The sequence below is a fragment of the Falco cherrug genome, chromosome 15 (genome assembly GCF_023634085.1).
Source record: "Falco cherrug isolate bFalChe1 chromosome 15, bFalChe1.pri, whole genome shotgun sequence".
In the NCBI taxonomy this organism is placed as follows: Eukaryota; Metazoa; Chordata; class Aves; order Falconiformes; family Falconidae; genus Falco; species Falco cherrug.
Genome location: NC_073711.1, coordinates 16,009,010 through 16,027,029, shown reverse-complemented (window position 1 = coordinate 16,027,029; position 18,020 = coordinate 16,009,010). Strand labels below are relative to the sequence as shown.

The following is an 18,020-nucleotide window of genomic DNA, read 5'->3' as shown; positions in this document are numbered from 1 at the left end:
AAGTTACTCAGATGTTTGTTTTGAGAGGTTATCTTTCAAAAAAACGTTTTGAATTACATGTGCACATCTTGTAAAAAAACCTTGAAAAAAACCCACTGAAGTGCATGATGAGAATTTCTTTTCAAAAATCAGATCAGATCATGAAAATAGAAAACTACTATAAAAGGGTATTTCAATAACTTGGTTTGTTGCATAAAGTTGATAAATGTTTACCCAAAATTAGTGTGATATTCCTGCCATTTCATCTTTAGGGTGAAGTTCAATTGTAATACTTCAGTATTTACAGTATTAAAGACACATTTACTTCTTTGGGTGATAGCCAGAAGTTAAGACCAACTTTACCAGCTGCCACAAGGAGGAAGTCACTAGGTAAGGTATTTTTAGTGGAATAAGTATCCATATAAAATTCTTCTATTTTCAATAATGTTGAAATTGTGTAGTTAAAGATCTTTCACTGTCTCTCTTTAAAGTAACAGAGCACGAGAAACTTCTATTAAAATGTTTATTACCTTAGAGTAACAGTAGTTCTGGTTCTTAAGATTTGGTGAGTTTCTGTGCCGAGCAAAAAAAAAAAAGTAGTTTCACACTTGAGCTCTGCAAGCAGCAGCAGAGGCAGGAAGATGTAATCACGGATGTGGGTTCCAGCAAGCTGCTGCACAGGAGAACCGTGCTGGTGGCAGAGCTCCTCACGATGAATCCCGAAGAACAAATTGTAACATGGCTTATTTCATTAGGAGTCCTAAATTCCCCTAAGAAAATAGTAGATGATCCGGAGGAGTTCCTGCAAACTTCTCTGAAGGATGGAACTGTGCTTTGTAAACTCATTAATCGACTTGTTCCGGGATCTGCAGAAAAGGTAACTCTTTCAGATGTACTTTGCTAGCCTGAAACAGAGCACTGCTCGGTGAAACAGTGCCCTCGTCGTTTCGAGGTGCAGTTTTCCTTGGTAAGATGAGCAAGGAGCATCACAGAGAGAAATTTTTTACATTTCAGTAGTACCTAACTGAGGGCAAAGTACGATTGTAGCTTTAGTTCTTTTGAGTTTTGTCTCAACATCCAGAAAAAAAAGTGAAAGGTTGCAGCTGGCCGAGTTAATGAATGTTCGTTGAGTGGCAGGAAATACTGGGCCTACCAGAGATCAAAATAACTTGGTTTTGAATAGAAGGATATGCAGTTTGTATTTACGTAAATATCATTAATTACAACTCCAAATATATTAATTATTTCAGAACTCTTACTGTAAAATGCTTCATTAGTCAGGAAATATACTAGAGAAGTGGATTAGGTTAGGAATAAATAATAAACCTTGCATCTGTGCCATTCTGAAGTGTCGCAAGGCCACAAATCCATTGGTACTGAAGTTGTTTAAGCCATGTGGGTACATCCTATTACAGTTTTATAAGGCATATGTTCACACAGTCCAGAAGTGTGATAAGTAACTGCAGGAGAAAAAAAGGGAAGGAGTCCAATGAGAGGTAGGAAATGGCAACGCAGAAGAGAAGCTGTTTAATTAAAAAGAAAAACAGGTTCTCCACCCTGTAAAACAGGAGTCTTGTTATGCAAAAATCAGTTTTGCTAGCTCCTTATCTTTTGCTTGTGTGTGATGGTTGGAAGGCAGTGTGTTCTTAAAGGTCATCAGTTTCCCACTGTCACTTAGGGCACTGTCATATGTTGACATTCAAAACAAGATGCCGACCATTTCGATGTATGCATCACTTCCTCCGGTGGCTCTTTCTTCCTGCTTCGACAGCTTGCCTGCCACCCCCATCCGCCCCCTTAAGAAGCTTCCCTAATTCAGTATAAAACGCACATGTCAATATTCATGCAGGCCTTCTGAACAGAGGCTAGACGGGAAGTAACGCAATGATCTCAGTGGATTTTCTTTCTATAGTATTGCCTGGAGCCTAAAAATGAAGCTGATTGCATCAGTAATATTCAAGAATTCTTGAAAGGCTGTGCACTCCTTAAAGTGGAGGTAAGTCAACTTGGATCCTTTCTTTTATTGTCATAACATGCTTGTTTAATCAGCCTTCTGAAAGCAAGACAGATGCCAGAGGGATGAAATCTGTAGTCATTCCTCATCTTGTGTATTAATAACACAAATGAGAGTGTGGGTAATTTAATACTTTGTCCAGAGAATTTAGAAACTGAGTGTATTGAGAGAAACCGAGCTTAACAGATTCCTTCTTGTCTTTTGAGACAAACCTAAATGGTAGAAAAATGTGCAGCAATACCAGGAGGTCTGTGTAAACAGAGTTGAGCAGTGTGGACCTGTTTACATTGTTTTTTTATTATTAAAGAGAAGAGACTGCAGGTTTTAGCCTTGCTTTAATATGAAAGTGAAATATTCTTAATACTGCAGTATTTTTCATCTTGCAACAGTTGCATGAGATTCTGGCAAACACATAATATTAAAGTGATCCTTACACATAATATTAAGTTGATCCTTACACATAAAAATAATCCTAATGAGGTCAAAAGACACCTTTTCAGTGGCTGATCCTGATCCTACTATATGCTAATTCTTATGCTTAAGAATAGCTCATATTTACGAGATCAGAGTCTAAACAAATCACTTTAAGAGTTCAGCTAATTTTGCCATCAGATTTTTTACTAAGTGCATATGGATTTAAAATGTAAATACTTTTGTATCACACTTAAATTCCTACAGTAAAAAAGAAACCTGTAACCAAGAGCTGTCACTGTCGCATTTCAAATATACTCAACATTTTGAAAAAAACACATTCTGAAGACAAATTCTGCCAGAAGCAGGGACAGCATCCTTGGGCATTACATGGAATATTCATACACCACAGTGAGAAAAGTTCAACCCATGGTAGCTCTGTTCCTGCGCTTTTCCTTTGAAGGTCTAAACAAGCAAAGAGCTTTCCTTCTTTTCACAGCTTTTTAGCTAAACAGCATGAAAATTTGCTCATTCCAGAACCATTTCACTAGTCATGCATTTCTCAGAGCCTGCTGCGGCAGCCCAGTTTTAAGAGCGGATGTATATAGAATCACTGAAGGCCTATCACATCAAAAATCGGGTGTTGCCAATCTTCTGGAACTGGCCATGTGTGATTTCCTCCCTTTTTCAGAGAGTTTATTTTTCTATTTGAAAACTAATCATAATGGTTGTAGTGGAAAATATTAAAAAATAGCAGTCTTAAACAGCTAACAGGTAGGACAAGGGTACAGTCCTCAACTCTTGTGCTTTAACATCTCGTAGTTTCCAAGACCAGTTCTGCGATAATGCACTCCACAATTTTCAGATACTAGGAAACAGCAACATTGTGTGTCCAGCTCTGAGTGTTGCTCTGATCTTCCCTGTGGCTCTTCTTCCTCAGTTTTCATTTAAGAAAGGGTTTCCGACTTCTTTTTTCTTCTGATTTATAACCCTCTTAATCTTTGAAATACTCTGACCCTTCAGTAAGTTTCCTAGCATTCATGCGGTTGCCTCCCTCTTGGTTGCTGTGAAAGGAGGCCTCAAAAGCTGAATAAAAGCTCAAATCTCTGAAGGTGGAGGTTAAACTTTGCACTAAATTTGCAATAAATTGAAAATTATTTCTGCTTATTTTTTTCCAAAATATGAAATCATACTAGAATGCCAAGTGAAGACAGGAATTTTGCTTCTTCCTGGCTCCTCTCTGTAGCCTCGGGCACAGGAATGCTTGAGGTAGGACAGATGAGATGGTGAGCAAGACATGGCACAAGACAGCACTTATGCTTCCCTCTGGTTCTTTGCCTCCCATGTTGCCAGCTTTTCTGAGTGCTCTGGAGGCAAAGCCAGAAGAGACATGAAAAACCCTCTGCCATCTGTTCCTTCCAAAAGCAGCCCTGTTTGGTCCCTCTTGGCAAAAGAGACTCCAAGCAGCATGCCTATAGGTGGTCCTCTGTCATGCCTGATTCTTAGTTTGCCTTGGGAGCGGCTGCTGCCCTTCAGAGGGGGCTTCTCGGTAGCACATTTACTCTGAAAGCATGTTTGGAGCATCAGAACAGGCAAAAGAACATTCTGGTTCCAAGATCTAAAAGCACTGTAGCTGCAATGATTTATGTCTAAGGAAGGTGAGCATAGGGTTAGAAAATCTGTTCTGCTCCAGTAACCTGGCCTGAGAAAAGAGTAATGTCAGGAAAGCTTTTGGCTTAAAATGTTTGAATTCCCTGCTGCTTTTACCCAGACCTTGGATTTGACAATAAAACCTTAACGGTTCTAATTCTGCCCTTCTCCAAATGCCATGGAGAACTCTTGTTGCCTAGATATGAAGAAGTAGCCTGGGACGGGATCTGAGCCACTTCTCCTCTCTTGAGACTGACAAGTGCATGTTAAGGTTTGAGATTCTGTTAATGTTGCAGATGTGAGCAGAAGAGGATGTTCTGAGGAAATTCAGAGCTCACAACTTCTACTCTGGATACCGACTTGTACAAAAGGGCCTCATCCTGGGGAATCTCGAGCATGGAGAACTTCATACATGGCATTAGCATCCTGTCCCAGCATCCCATGGCTGCATTTGCCAAAGCAGGGGCTCCCTTCATTCTATGCCTTAAATTTGTTTTTGCCGTAGACGTTTGTACAGCTGCCGTTTGGAGCTGAATACATCACATCACCGGGCATTGCTAGTGTGCAGGGAAGGTGATCATTGCGGAAGGTAGGGTTTCCAACACCAGTTTTCGGTTGAAACCCAGGTCCCGCCTTCCACTGAAGGGATACTGCTTGCCAATCTCTTCCAGTGGGAAGGCGTGCAAAGAGGTTGCTCCTGCAGAGCTCCACATACGTACTCCCCTCCTACTCTTCTTTGTTGTCCTGGTAACTCAGTCTTCGGAAGTGGAAGAAAGACACAGCAAGGCAGACAGCACCTTCTCCTGTTTTACAGGAGCAGTGAAATGTTTGGACGTGGAAGGTGGGGGAGAAGGATGCTGTGACTTTCCTGCTTCGAGGTGGCTCCATTAAGTTGCAGCAGCTTTACAGGCTGGTGATGTGAGCTGGAAAAGTCCATCTCATTGCAGGGTATAAATAACCAAACTCTTCCTCAGCTTCAGCCCAGGACTGAAGCCTGCAAACATTTGCTGCTTTCAGATGTGTTAGTCCTAAAAAAGAAGGCAAGCAGAGGAATCGGCACCTTCTAACTAGAGAAGTGCTGTAATGAGGTGAAACAATGAGTGTGTGTAAAATTGTCCAACTGCTTTTCAGTGCTGGAATTTGATCCATAAGAGCATCTATCGGTCCAGCTCTGCCGAGACAGAGGACTAGGGGGGCATGCCCACACATGGAGGGGATCTTAAGTGTCCTTAGAGGATTTTTTGGTGATTTGGACTGAGGAACGGTGCAGATAACCTGGTTGTGCTTCATTTACACTGTGGCTTCAACCTCTGAGCTGTGTCTGACTGAAGACCTGGTTCAGTGAATGAGTTCTGCTAAGGCAGTGACAGCTGGATGCAGGTGGGTTGAGGTGGAAAGTGGAAGGCGAGAGGGTCTGTCCCGATAGCCAGGTGGAGTCTAGTGTAGAAGATACAGGGAGAAGACCGTGGGGAAAGAGAAAAATCAGGTAGAAAGCTCCTGGCTTAGCTTGCTTGAGAACACAAATGGGAACTGTTAGTCTTTGCTTTTTGCTTTTGATGCCACTGTGCACCTAAGAACAGCAGCTCAACAGCTAAGCAGCATTTACTGCTGAAGAAGCACAAGCCCTTCATTCAGCAGCAGCAGCATTTTATTGCTAATACAACCAAAAACTTCTGGCAAGGGGCTGAATTTTGTGAATTAAGAACAGTATCTGCAGGATAAATCAATAGCTGGATTAAACCTGACTGTCCAGAACAATCAGAGAGCATTGCAGCGTGTCTTTGCCATCGTGGGCAGAACTGGAGCTATTTCTGCAGCTGGAGATGCTCGCAGCCTTCACCAAACTGTTTGTACCTGGACGGAGGGCGTGTGAGAGCTCGTGAGAAATGGATCACCCCCGTAGCTCCCCATCCGTGTGCTCCCAAAGCCTGCACTGCTTTGGCTTACTTCCCAAGAGACATTTTCCGAGCTGGATAACTGTCAAAACAAGAGCTCCTGCCCAGCATCAACCAGCACAAGCACTGGGAAATGGGTATGTCTGGATTCAGAGCGCCCCAGTGTCCCGGAGACCTCAGGCTTGCAGGTGTGTGGGTGTCTGTGACACCCCTGTGTGGGGTTGGGACCTACAGCCGGGCTTCGCGCCGGGATGTCAGTACAGGGCTTCGTTCCCTTTCCGTGCCGCAGCCTGTTGTCGTGCTGGAGCACCTGGGGACATTCGTGCTGCCCGGGCAGGTGGGCACAGGCAGCAGTGGCACCATGTTGGCCGCGGCGAGGACGTGCTCCCCCTGGGAACCCCGTGCCTCAGCGGAACTGTGCCTCGCCTGCGGCCCGTTCTCGGTGGTACAACACTGCTGTATTGCCATTGCAATGGGCTGGGGTTTCCTTTCTTTTCCTGTACTTTCCCCCTCATTTTCCTTGTCCTTTCCCTTTCTTTTTCCTTTCTTTTCCTATTTCCTTTCCTTTTTTTCCTTTCCTCTTACCCCTCTTTCCTAGTTTACTTTTTCCCTCCCCCCCCTTTTCCGTTCGCTTCCCTGATTTACTTTTTCCCTTTCCCTTTTTCTCTCCCCCTTTTCCCTTTTTCCCGCCCCCCTTTCCCTTTCTCTTCCCTCTTCCCTTTCCCTTTCTCCCTTCCCTCTTCCCTTCCCCTGCGCTTTCTCTTCTCCCCTTCCCATCTCCCCTTCCCCGCCCGCTGCCCCCCTCCCGCCGGGCCGCCCCGCGCCTCCCGCCCGCGGCCGGCGGAGGGAGCTGCGGCCTCTCGGGCCCGGCACCGGCACCGGCGGCGGGGCGGAGCGGGGCGGTGGCGCCGCCTGTCACTTCCCCTTCCCCTTCCCCTTCCCTTCCCCGCGCCGCGATCCGGCTCCGGGTCAGAGCCGCAGCGGCCGCCCCGCGGCCCGCAGCACCGCCCGCCGTGCCGCCATGCCCCGGGGCTGCGCGCCCGCCCGCCCGCCGCCGTGAGTACCCACCGCGCCGCGGCACCGGCACCGGGCCCGGCCCCTCCGGCGTCTGCGGGGGGTCCCGCGGGGTGTCCCCCGGGGGGTCGCCGGGCAGCAGCCACGGGTGTTGCCGCCGCCGGGCAGCACCCACGCGTGTCCGCGCTGGTGTCGCCAGGGCCAGAGCGCGGGCGGGGTGCGGGGCATGGCGGCACCGGCGGTGAGCGACCGGGGCCGGCGCGGCGTCTGCGCTCGGGGGGCCGGCGGCAGGGCTGGCTCTGCGGCCGCCGAGGGCGCTCCCCGGTCGCCGGCGCGTCCCCGTGTCGCCGGGCTTGGCGGAGCTGGCGGCGCCCCGCTCCCGCCGCGGGCAGCGGCACGGCCGGTGGGCGCAGCCCCGGGGCACGGGCACCCCGCGGCCGTGGGACCGTGGGCTCCAGCCCTCCTCCTCGGGTTTGCGGGGGTCGCGGTCGCGCCGGGCTTTGGGCTTTGCCCCCAGCTGGGGGTTTGCCGGGGGTCTGCCTGGCGGCGGGATCGGCTTGTGCCGCTGGAGCAGCTCGGGCTGACACGCAGCCCGGCTTCCCCCGACCTTCCTGCCCCTCCCAGCCCGGCCCCGGGATTTGGGGGGCCGGTAACTTGCTGGGTGCGCCTGGGCTGGATGTTTCTTGACCTTCCCGAAAAGCCGGGTGTTCTGGTAGCTGCCTTGCGAGCACCGGCCGCTCCTCGCCTCCCTGCTGTCCCGGCAGGAGCGCTGGCGCTACGGGGCTTGCACGGACCGCCCCCCCCCCCCCCCCCCCCCCCCCCCCGGTGCGGGGCTTGCTCTCCCCCGATGCACGGTTGCTCCCTCCCGGTGCGATGTCCGATGGAGCAGCCAGAGCGTTTCACCCAGGGCAGCTGCAGTATTGTGATTATGAAAAGTCGGAAAAGCATTTTAATGGAGATCCTCAGGTGACAGCCGTAGATTTAAGCAGGGTTTTACTTAACGTCCACCAGGATCTTCCATGACCCAAGAGCAGAAAAGCCTTTCTCCCCTCTGTTTTTCTTCTAGCCTTACAGCTTGTCTTTTAGTTAGGAGTGGAATTATGGATGGATCGTGCTGGGAAAAGTAATGTTTAGCTCATAAATGAAGACTTTTTTTGTATGGTTAATTTATTCTGGAACAAGCTGCAGACTGCATTTACGTTACAGTAGCTGATCCAGGAGAGTTTTCCACATAGCCATTGTTCCACAGTAGCTATTCCAGACAATTTCTCCATGCAGAAAAGTCCTAAAAGTTACTGCTTGCTGTTGTACTAGATTTTTTTATATATCGCTCTTGTTACCATTTTCCTCTATACTTTTTCAGTCTGTTGACTCTGAGCTTACAGCATTATTCTGTGCACTGAAGGATCAGGGATGTATTTTACTCCTTTGGTACCTTAAAAAAAAAGAAAAGAAAGCCTTTCATTCAAGGCAGGACTTGTTTTTCTGGACTTCCTGAAGGGGAAGAAAGAGGGTATGACTGAGAAAATGACACACCAGAGACATGCACGCAAACATCCCAGCCTCACTGTTGACTTTCCTCTTCTGCTCTGCAGAAGGGTGAAGACGTGTTACGGTAACTTTGCATCCTCCAGGTTGCATCCTCCAGCGGCTGCCAACAGGGTCAGCGCACGCCCAGGCTCTCCGTTACCATCTCCCTTTCCACGGAGCCTCTAACATCGCTGCCTAGGGCTGGAGGCGATGCTCAGATAGCGCTGCCTGCAATTGCAAGGCAGGAAAACTAGTTCACACACCAGTTGGCAGAGGGGATGGGGTCCGTGTGGTCCCAAGGAGCAAACCCAAGCGAGCGCAGGAGATAGATCAGCTTGGAAACAGCCCAAGGTAGGTGGGGATGTCCCCAAAATGTGCAGAGTGGTAGATATGACCAGAGCTGTGGAGCTAAGGACTTTAACATTTGTAATGATGGCAGGCTGTTCCCCATCTGAGCGTGGATTAAATTTCTTTTAGGGTAAAGCCTTTTTCCCAGTGCTCAGGGGCTGAGTCAATTTTGAAATATATTCTCAACAAAGAGCATCCCTTGTACTGCCCATGTTCGACTTTGTTGCTGCACTGATGTGTCTGTCAAAAGGCAGAGATGCCGCGAGCATCCAGGGCTGCGGAAGAGGCCAGTCCCCTTCCTATTTGAAATGTGCCAAGTGTATTCAAGGAGCTATATGTGGAAAGCAAGAAAGGGCCATTTTAAAGGGCAGTACTACCCTAAAGGTAATTAAGACCCATGTACTTGTTTAGCAGGATACGCTCTTTAGTGCATTGGAAGTGTTTCTAAGTAGATGGTGTCTGCCAGGAGAGCATTAAAAGCATCTTTCCTCTTTGTTGGATTTGCAGATCTGTGGTCTCCTTCTGCAAGACGTGTATTTGGGGGTTAGGAGGCAGTGCCTTGGTGGTACCAGTAACAGGGGTTTTTTGTATTGCTTGTCTTTGTTTCATTAATGGTTGGATTTATACAGTCTATATGAATTTGAGGGCGTTTCTCAGGGGTTAGAGGGGATTGCAGTGTTTTGGAAACTCAGATTGACCCTCATTGTGCTGGTGGTGATTTCTGAAGGGCTGGGTGTACAAGGTTCACGTTACCAGTCATAGAAAATAAGCCCTTGCTCACTATGTGTATCTGTTTTGCTGTTGAGGCTTAGCAACACACAATTCTTTAGAGTGAAATTTTTGCACATAAAATAACTGGTTTTGGCTTCCTGTAAAAAATGTGAATGTGTTATGTATGCCATACTGCAACAGCAGAAAATTCTGTATGTTTCTTGTGCTGTGGAAAGTAAATGTGTATGTATATATACATATATATGTACAGTCTCAATCTCTTCAGCTTTCGATAACAAAAATAGCAGCAAAATCTTTCCTTCCCTCAAGGCAAGCAATAACCTTCTCCGTGGTTTTCAGAGGAGTTCCTGCTCTGCAGATCGCACTGATTTCCTTCCCTGTCTCCAAACGCTGCTGGGTCCCCCTGCCCTTCCCATGCCGCCTGCCACCTGCGCCCCAGGAATTCACTCGCTATAAAGGAAATGGGACTTGTCAGCCCTGAATAAACGCCCTTTCCCTGCAGAGACACAGGGGCAGCTTAACCCTCACTGTCACCTTCCAGCGACGTGGGCTGCTCAGACAGCACTAGTGAGATGTTTCGAGCTCAACTGACCAAGTTCCTCTTTCACAGGTGTTTGATCCACATGATTTGTACACCGGAGAACAGTTCTCCAAGGTCCTGAGTACATTAACAGCTGTAAATAAAGCTACTGAAGGTAAGAAAAATACATTATTTTTTTTCCTGTGGTCTTTTCAATTTCTGTCTCATTTGTATGCTGGGGTGGGGTTATTTTTTTGGTAATTCCTAGTTTATGATGATTTCTGGAGGCTTAGCAGATTGTGCTGATGGCACCGATGCCTGATGCTGGACAGTGGGATCAATATTTCACGCTTCTACCAGCTCCGGGTTTAAACGTGGCATTTCAGAGTTGCTGTATGCACTTTGCAGAGCTACGTTATCGCTTTACACTAAGGGACCTCTGCTCAGTTTTGACAGTATTAAGGGACCTCAAAGTAGGTCATCGTAAAGGAGCCTCAATGTAAATGAGCATGCATCTCCCAAAATGCAAATAGCAGATTTTAAATAGTGCGTTTTAAAGCTGAAGGGAAAAACAGATCCATCTGCATAATATCTTTACTGAATGTCAAAACAAACAGTTGCCACATGCTCAGTCAATTGTATTGATGTTTCTCTCTCTCTCCTCTCCCTCGGTCCATGGAGGAGGCTCCTGGGTTTGGGAATCGGGGTGGTGATGGCTTGTCCTGCCTCCCTGGGAGCAGGAGTGGGCTGCTGATGCAAAGCAAATCAGCTCCTCTTGTTTCCATCCCAAATACATAGCTGTTCCCCACAGGCTCTTTTAAACTGATATTTGTCCACATAGGCTGTGAAAGGAGAAGTTCAGCAGGGAGGGTGATGACAGTGTGGTGCTCTGGGGAGGGGTGAGAGGACCAGGGTCTCTTTTCTGGGGGATGAGGAGCAGGTCTGCATGGACCTGGGAAGAGTTTGCAGGGTGGAAAGCTTTTATGGCCCCCTGTCATACAAGTGGATTTGCACGGAGTCCTGATCCACCAAAATCCAACATCAAGAGAAGAGTTCAATTCCCCTCTTGCAAGTTACATTTTAGGCAATTAAAAGTGAAAAAAATTAAACCCCAAACCCAACGATTTTCCTGTCATGGGATGTTTTTTCTGTCGGCTTACTGCATTTTGCCTAGTTTTGGTTTGCAGTGGTTTTCTCGGTTCTTTCAGTTCTCTTTCAACTTAGTTTTTGCTTTTGGGTTCTCTTCTGCTAGTACAGAGGCTGCTCAGGTTGTTCAATGGAACAACTTCATTGCTGGGACTGGACCGTTTTCTCCCTTTTCCCTCTTTTCTGTTCTCTTCTGTTCTGATGCCAGGTTTTATAAAATCAGATGTATATAAAATATATACTATACTTACACATGAGTGTTGTGTGAATTTTCAGGTATATGTTATATAAATAACGACATATATCTGATACTATATAATGTATTATAATCATAGGAATAGTATATATTTGTACATACACACCTGTATGTGTGTGTATAATGTTGCTGTAAAGAAATCGAGGTTCTTGGACTGCCTTTCTGCAGCCAGCACTCAGCTCTGCCGCCAGCTCGTTCCCTAGAAGTCAGTGCACGGTAATTCAGCTGCAGCACATCTCCTGACAGCCTCCTACCGCTCCCCTAAATGCCAGCACCCGGTGACCCCATGTAGAAAGCCCTTGCAGGTTGTTATGACGGGGGATGTAAAATGCAGGTTACCTAGTCCAGGAGCAACCTTTGCAAATGCTGACATTATGATCGACGTTAGTTTCAATTTTCTGAAAGCAAAAAGAGTGAGAAAATTTTCTGCCTCTGTGCTTGCCTATTGCCAGACTGGAGGGGTGTGATGGGGGTGTGTGCCAATGGGGCAGCCAGTGCCATTGTCACAGCCCTTATTTACAGCCCCCACTCTATTCGTGCAGCCACCCGTGTCCCAGCTCACCCCTGCAGTCGCTGGGCAAGGCTCGGGACGTGGCTTTGCTGGGGAATAATTTCTAGCACACGTTACCGACAGGCTATAGGGAAGCTGGGATCCTCTTGTTTTCATGGCAAACATCTGTTTGAACATATGCTTTCTCTGTTTAAATGTTTAAAAGCGCAATGCCTGTGATATAATTAGCTGCTCCGTCAGAGAGCACTCTTGGGAAAAGTACAGGGTAAAATAAATACATGCCTAAAACGTTTGCTTTTTGGTGGCTTGGCCAAGTTCCTGAGAAGCAGGAGCCTGTGTCCTACAAACTGCCACTGCAGATGGTCCCATTTGTCCCTCTTGCCAGAGGCCGAGGGCTGAACGGAGCATCAGGACAAGCCTGGTACTGGCTACTGCAGTTCCTGCTATGGCCAAGGCTCTGGCATGCCTGCACATCCCAACACCGCAGAGCTGCTGCATCCCAACACCCTTGCTGGAGGCAAAGGGAAGCAGGTGACAGATAAAGAAACACTGTGGGAATGTGATGTGTTTGTGAGGATCCATTTGAAGTTCAAATCCTTCAGTCTTTGTGGATCTTGTTATGCAAATAACTAGAGGCATCGTTTGTAGCAAATTAACTCAGACAGAGTCCAGCAGCTGTCCATCAAATAACAGCAACACAGAGCTTGATGCTTTTATCTGAAAGAGAGGGCAGGGGAGGAAAACCAGCTGGGCTGGATCAGATGAGGCTCATCTGCCAAAAATAGTGTAGGAATGTGAGCAGAAAACCCAGCTATTTTAACCATAGTTTAAGCAACATATGGCAGCAGTGTTCCATGCTGGACCAGGAATAAAATAGGACGCTGTCACGATGCAAGATAAATGATACACTTCCCTACCAAACTGTCAAAGTCAGTTTTACATTTGTTTCTAGGTTGCTGCAGATATTTATAAAAGCTTTGGAAGATTGGGAGGGGCAGGGAGAAGCATAAAATCTACAGTAACCGAGTCATTTCCGTGGGACTGTTGCTGATGGCTTGAATAAGCGGAGAAGTCTGGACTCGCGGTTTACACCCTCCCTTTTTAGAAGGAATCAGGGGAAGAGCATCTCGCGCTGGCAGCCAGCCACCCCTCCTGGCCTGGGAGTCGCCGGGAGCAGCCGAAACCGCTCCTGCTCAAATATCAGGATGCTTCAGAGAAAAAAAACAACCCCACTTTGTGTCTGCAAAGTGAGTTTTCCACGCAGAGGGTTTTGCTGTTGCTGCAGCCCAGGGAGATGGGAATTCACCGTGCGGTCATCGGGCAGTTGTGTAAGGAGCAGGGCGAGAGAGAAAACTGACTCACTGAGAGCACACAACACTTACCGACAGCGTTGTCTGTCACTGGAGCGTGGTCTGGGCGGACTGGTGTGTGGGTATGGTCTGGTTAAGGGTTTTTAAGGCAGCAGCGCCTGGAAGTCATAGTCATAGACCTGGTCCCTATTGTGCAAGGCGTTGGAGAAAGACAAAGCAAGTCTGTTCTCCAGGAGCTCACAGTTTGTGTTGCTCCAGGCCCAATCTAAGGATGCGGTGTTTTTCTATTGAAACAAAAATTCTCTGGGGAGAGTGAAAGCCCAGCTGAGTTCCTGTAACTCCCACCAAACTTCCCCTTCGGAATGATTTTTCCATGTTGACACTCAGACTGGAGGAGAATGGGGGAACAGCAGCTTTAGAGTTTATGTTTTCTCATTCCTGCGTATGCTTGGTGGCGCGATCACCGTCTCTTCTTGCAGCATTTTCAAAGAACAACTCCGAACATCACCCAGGGAACCTTGCACGGTCATGCCTGCAAAACACTCTTCTCTGTCCTCCTGTTGAGGTCCACGGGCATGCCAGGTCCACGCTGCAGGTAGAAAACAAAAGCTCTGGAATACAGAAATGTTCTTGAATCTACAAGGCAAATCTTAAAAGGGCTTCACAGTTTGCTGAAATTATAATATCTGCTGTGGTTGCATTTTAGCACCATGGCATATAGAAGGGAGGTGATCTGAGCGTTGTCCCACAGCGTGGTGTGAGGTACAGTGGCAGAGAAGTACTGGGAATGACTGGGTGGCTTGGATCCCATGGGTTTTGCTGCTCTGCAGCACCCAAGCAGGATTCTGGGGCTGAGTGCTGCCAGGTCCTGCAGGAGCTGGGACTGCTCATAGTGACAAGGCCACTGACTCAATCTCAGCACAGGGCGGTTGCCACCAGGAAACTTTTTACCTTCTGGCAGCTTTTTGAGTAATAATATAGAAACAAAGCTGCTGCTCTGACACATGTCTGGTTTTCATGATTACTGATTTATTTCCAGCATCAGGCAGGCGGTGGCAGGAACAAGCCCAGAGACTAGTTTGAGAAAGCGAGGAGCTTCGAGCGTGTGAAGGAGGCAACGCCAAGAGCTGCTGGGGCTACCTGAGCCTTTCCGAGGGCTGTCTGTCTCCTGGGGGTGACAGTCCTGTCCTTCCTCGGCGTGGTCTGAATCCCTCTCTCACATGGCTAATGGCAGCAGTCCGCGAACAGTAATCAAAATTGTGCCTAGCCTCTTTCAGCTGTATAATGAACCCAGGCGGACTTATCTAAATAGAGAAGCGATTGTGTTGACCAGCTGTTCAGCATTCTTCCCCGCTCGGCGGGGAGCCCTAAGCTGCAGCTGTGGAGGTGACCTGAGAGCGCTCACTTGCGAGCTAAACTTCGAAACACCTTCAACAGTGCTTACCAGAAACATTCACAGTTGGACAGCATTGGGCTGAGAATTATTCTAATTTTCTACAGTTTTGAGGGGGATTTAAAAAAAAAATACTGTGGGTGGATGTGTGGCTGCAGAGGTGGCATAACCTGGGAGTGCCGTGGGATGCAAATCAACTTCTTCCAGCATGGAAGGGTTAACCCAGCCCAGCAAAACCATCCTCGCTGTTGACTAGGAGTACCCGCACTGGAGATGCAGAGCACTTGCTCTCTTGCTCTGATAGATGCTCTTTCAGCTGTTGTGCCCTGTTCTTGTTTTCTTTATAGGCTTTACTCTTTGCTTTGCTGTGATGCAGAGGGATGGTGGACAGATGGGTAAAACTCAGATGTTGTTTTTGCCTCACCAGATCAGCCGTCAAAAGGGCCATGTGCACATCTGTCGTCTCTTAGCTCTGTGGCTGGAGGTCCCCACACTGACTCCAACGGCACAGCTTCACAGTCAGCGCGGGTGTTAAGGAGGCAGTCCAAGCCTGTGGTATACTTTAATTAACATCTCATCAGGGGGTTGGTGGCTGTGGGGGTAGAGGGGTATGAGTGGTACCCCTGGGTTGAGCATGCCAGGGGGGCTTTGTCCTCCCCCGATCTCCATCATGGCTTTGCTGCCTCGGCTGGAGACAGTCTTGCGGCTTCTGCAAACCGCGGTGCTCCTCTCTGTGACATGAGGAGAGCGATTCTTATCTGCCATCCGTTGGGCTGTGAAACGAAATTAATGCTTGGGAAGGGACCTTGTGGTCCTCTGGTGGGAGCGCTTGCACAAAAGCAAGACGTTACTGCTTGTTATAACAAGCAATACTGAAAAAACAGCTGTCACAACAAAGAACAACAATGGCTTGTCCTAGTGGTTTCTGCTTTTTTGGACTATTTAGTGATGTTTTCCCGTGTTTCTTTCCTTAGGAGATGACCGAGAATGGCAGTCATCAGCTGGTGGTAAAGGCCAGGTTCAATTTTAAGCAGACCAATGAGGATGAACTCTCCGTTAACAAAGGAGACATTATTTATGTCACCCGGGTTGAAGAAGGGGGCTGGTGGGAAGGGACCTTGAATGGAAAAACAGGCTGGTTCCCAAGCAACTACGTCAGAGAAATCAAATCCACCGGTAAGCAAATTGCTTTCAAGGGCTGATTGAATGACAGCGGTATAATGCAGCGTAGATCCTTGTGCCTTTGGGAAATTGCTGCTATTTAGTAAGGACCGTTTGTGTCCTTAAAGCAGCAGGACTAATGGAAGGATGAACAAGGCCAGAAGGGTAAAGCCTAGTCTTTCGCATGAGTTGTTTGAGAGCTGCTTCACCCTCTTCCCCAGCGCATCGTGCCTTTTGATGGCTCCCCCCAGCCACGCAGGAGCGGGGACGTTGCCGGAGGATGAGGCTGGAGATGGCTGTGTGGGTCCCCTTTGTCCTGGGGAGCTGCCAGGTCGTTCCAGTGTCTGGGCAAAGAATTAGCTTTTTGTTAGAGACCTCGGTCAGGCGCTGTATTTGTGTTTGATCCTGCCATTTCTGGTGGCAGTGGAACGGGTGCTCGTGGTCACAGTGAGGAAACCAACAAAAACTAGGTGGCCGCAGGGAATGGTTCCCTGGTTTTGCCTGTCGTGGTGGCTGATTTCACACAGTACGTTTTCCCCCAGATGCGTCTTCTGCTACGATAATGAGAAGGGAAGAGGGAGGGGACGGTCCATCTGATGACATCTGCCTTTATTGAGCTTTGTCTTGAGTGTCCTTCATGTTTTCTGCAGTGTGATTCTAACCAGATGTGGGGTGGTGATGACACGAGGCATGCCCCTGGCTGACTGCCCTGTAGTGTTACATATCCATTCAAGCAGCTCACCCCGTTGTGCTTCTGAGGCCGTTGTGTGACAGTAAACTTGGTTTTTTACAAAATCCAACTTAATTCCTTAATGCACCTTGAGGGCTTACCCTGCGCAGAGACCAGTTCTACGCTCAGTGCTGGTTTCATGGCTCAGGATCAGCCCTGGCCTCAGACATGTGGGACATCAGCAGCAGCCTGCAAAGTGGCTGCAATATGTACAACCCGTTAGACATCCTCGCTGCCATGCTTGCAAGTGAAAAAGCAAAGGAGGGAAGAATAAAATTAGTGAGCGCTCAGAATTAGGCCAGATTTTATTTAATTCTAAGTGAAAAAATCATTGTTAGGATATCTCATCTCCCACCGTTTCCCTCTGGGAAATGATGTCTGAGCTGGAGCAGGACATTGCAGCAGAGATTGAAGGCTTGTCTGGCACAACCCAGGAATCGCTAATTAAGTCAGTGAGTGGAGAAGAGAAATGTTTCAAAAAAAGGAGATCAGATTTCAGTCCTATGGGGAAAATCAGATGGGAGCTGCATGAAATAACGGCACCTCATTGAAGCAAAGGGCAAGACTCCAATTGATCCTGACTGTAGGAGCCCGGCAGATTTTTTTTTACCTGCAGAGCTTTTTCCGCTGAAACCCTCTCACCAGCACCCATTTCACATGGGAGGAAGGTTTGCTCCCCTGGTCTCTGCTTGCTCGGGAGGCATGGCTGGATTGCAAATGATGGGGGCAGGCACCATCAGCTAACCCTCTCCTGCCCCAGGACCACTGCCGAGGGGCTGCACCCGGGGGGACGCCTCCCTGCAAGCCAGCGGAAGCTGCTTTCCTCACCTCCGAAGCGTGAGACGTGTCACTCTAAATGGAGTTACTTGTTTTTCAGCAGTGTCTGTACCTCCGGTGTGTCCTAAGCGTGCCCTTTGGTGGAAATAACTAGCTGCGTGGAGCAAGGCTCCTCCGAGTCTTTGAATGAGGCGCAGAGCTCCCAGCTGAAAGTGACAGGAAACTCTACAAGGGCAATAATTAGACAATACATTAAGCTGCGGTTTCCAGGGGCTAAATTTATCAATTCCAAGCTTCTGCCTTGCTATCGGTGTGAAAGTAATTGCCTTCTGTGAGTGATGGCAGGGAGCAAGGAGGCGGCTGTCCTGCGTGGTGCAAAGGCGTATCGGTACGAGGTGTGCAGCGTGGCCAGGGCTGGCGGCACAGCTCTCCGGTGCGGGCAGAGCTGGCAAAGCCATGCTGCTGGCAGGGAAGAGGCTTCTCTAGGGAAGGAAAAGTGGAGCAGGGACTTGTGTGTGTGTGTGTGTGTGTGTGTGTGTGTACACGTGCACATGCGTACCATGCTGGAGGCATCCACAGGGATTTAGCGAATGCAGAAGAAGATGAGAATTGACTTCCAGGTTTGTGGGAGCTTTGTGCTCAA

The 18,020-nt window shown here is 48.2% G+C and overlaps 1 protein-coding gene across 1 annotated transcript in view; it reads left to right on the top strand.

The window, feature by feature from the left end:
• Positions 1-624: 624 nt before the first annotated feature.
• ARHGEF6 (Rac/Cdc42 guanine nucleotide exchange factor 6) overlaps positions 625-18,020 on the top strand; it is a 40,670-nt gene continuing 23,274 nt past the window's right edge. Inside the window, 5 exon segments of the mRNA XM_005436029.4 lie at positions 625-856; positions 1,892-1,975; positions 10,184-10,268; positions 15,137-15,264; positions 15,684-15,885. Of these exon segments, the coding sequence (XP_005436086.2) occupies positions 692-856; positions 1,892-1,975; positions 10,184-10,268; positions 15,137-15,264; positions 15,684-15,885 (664 nt within the window). The 5' untranslated portion in view covers positions 625-691.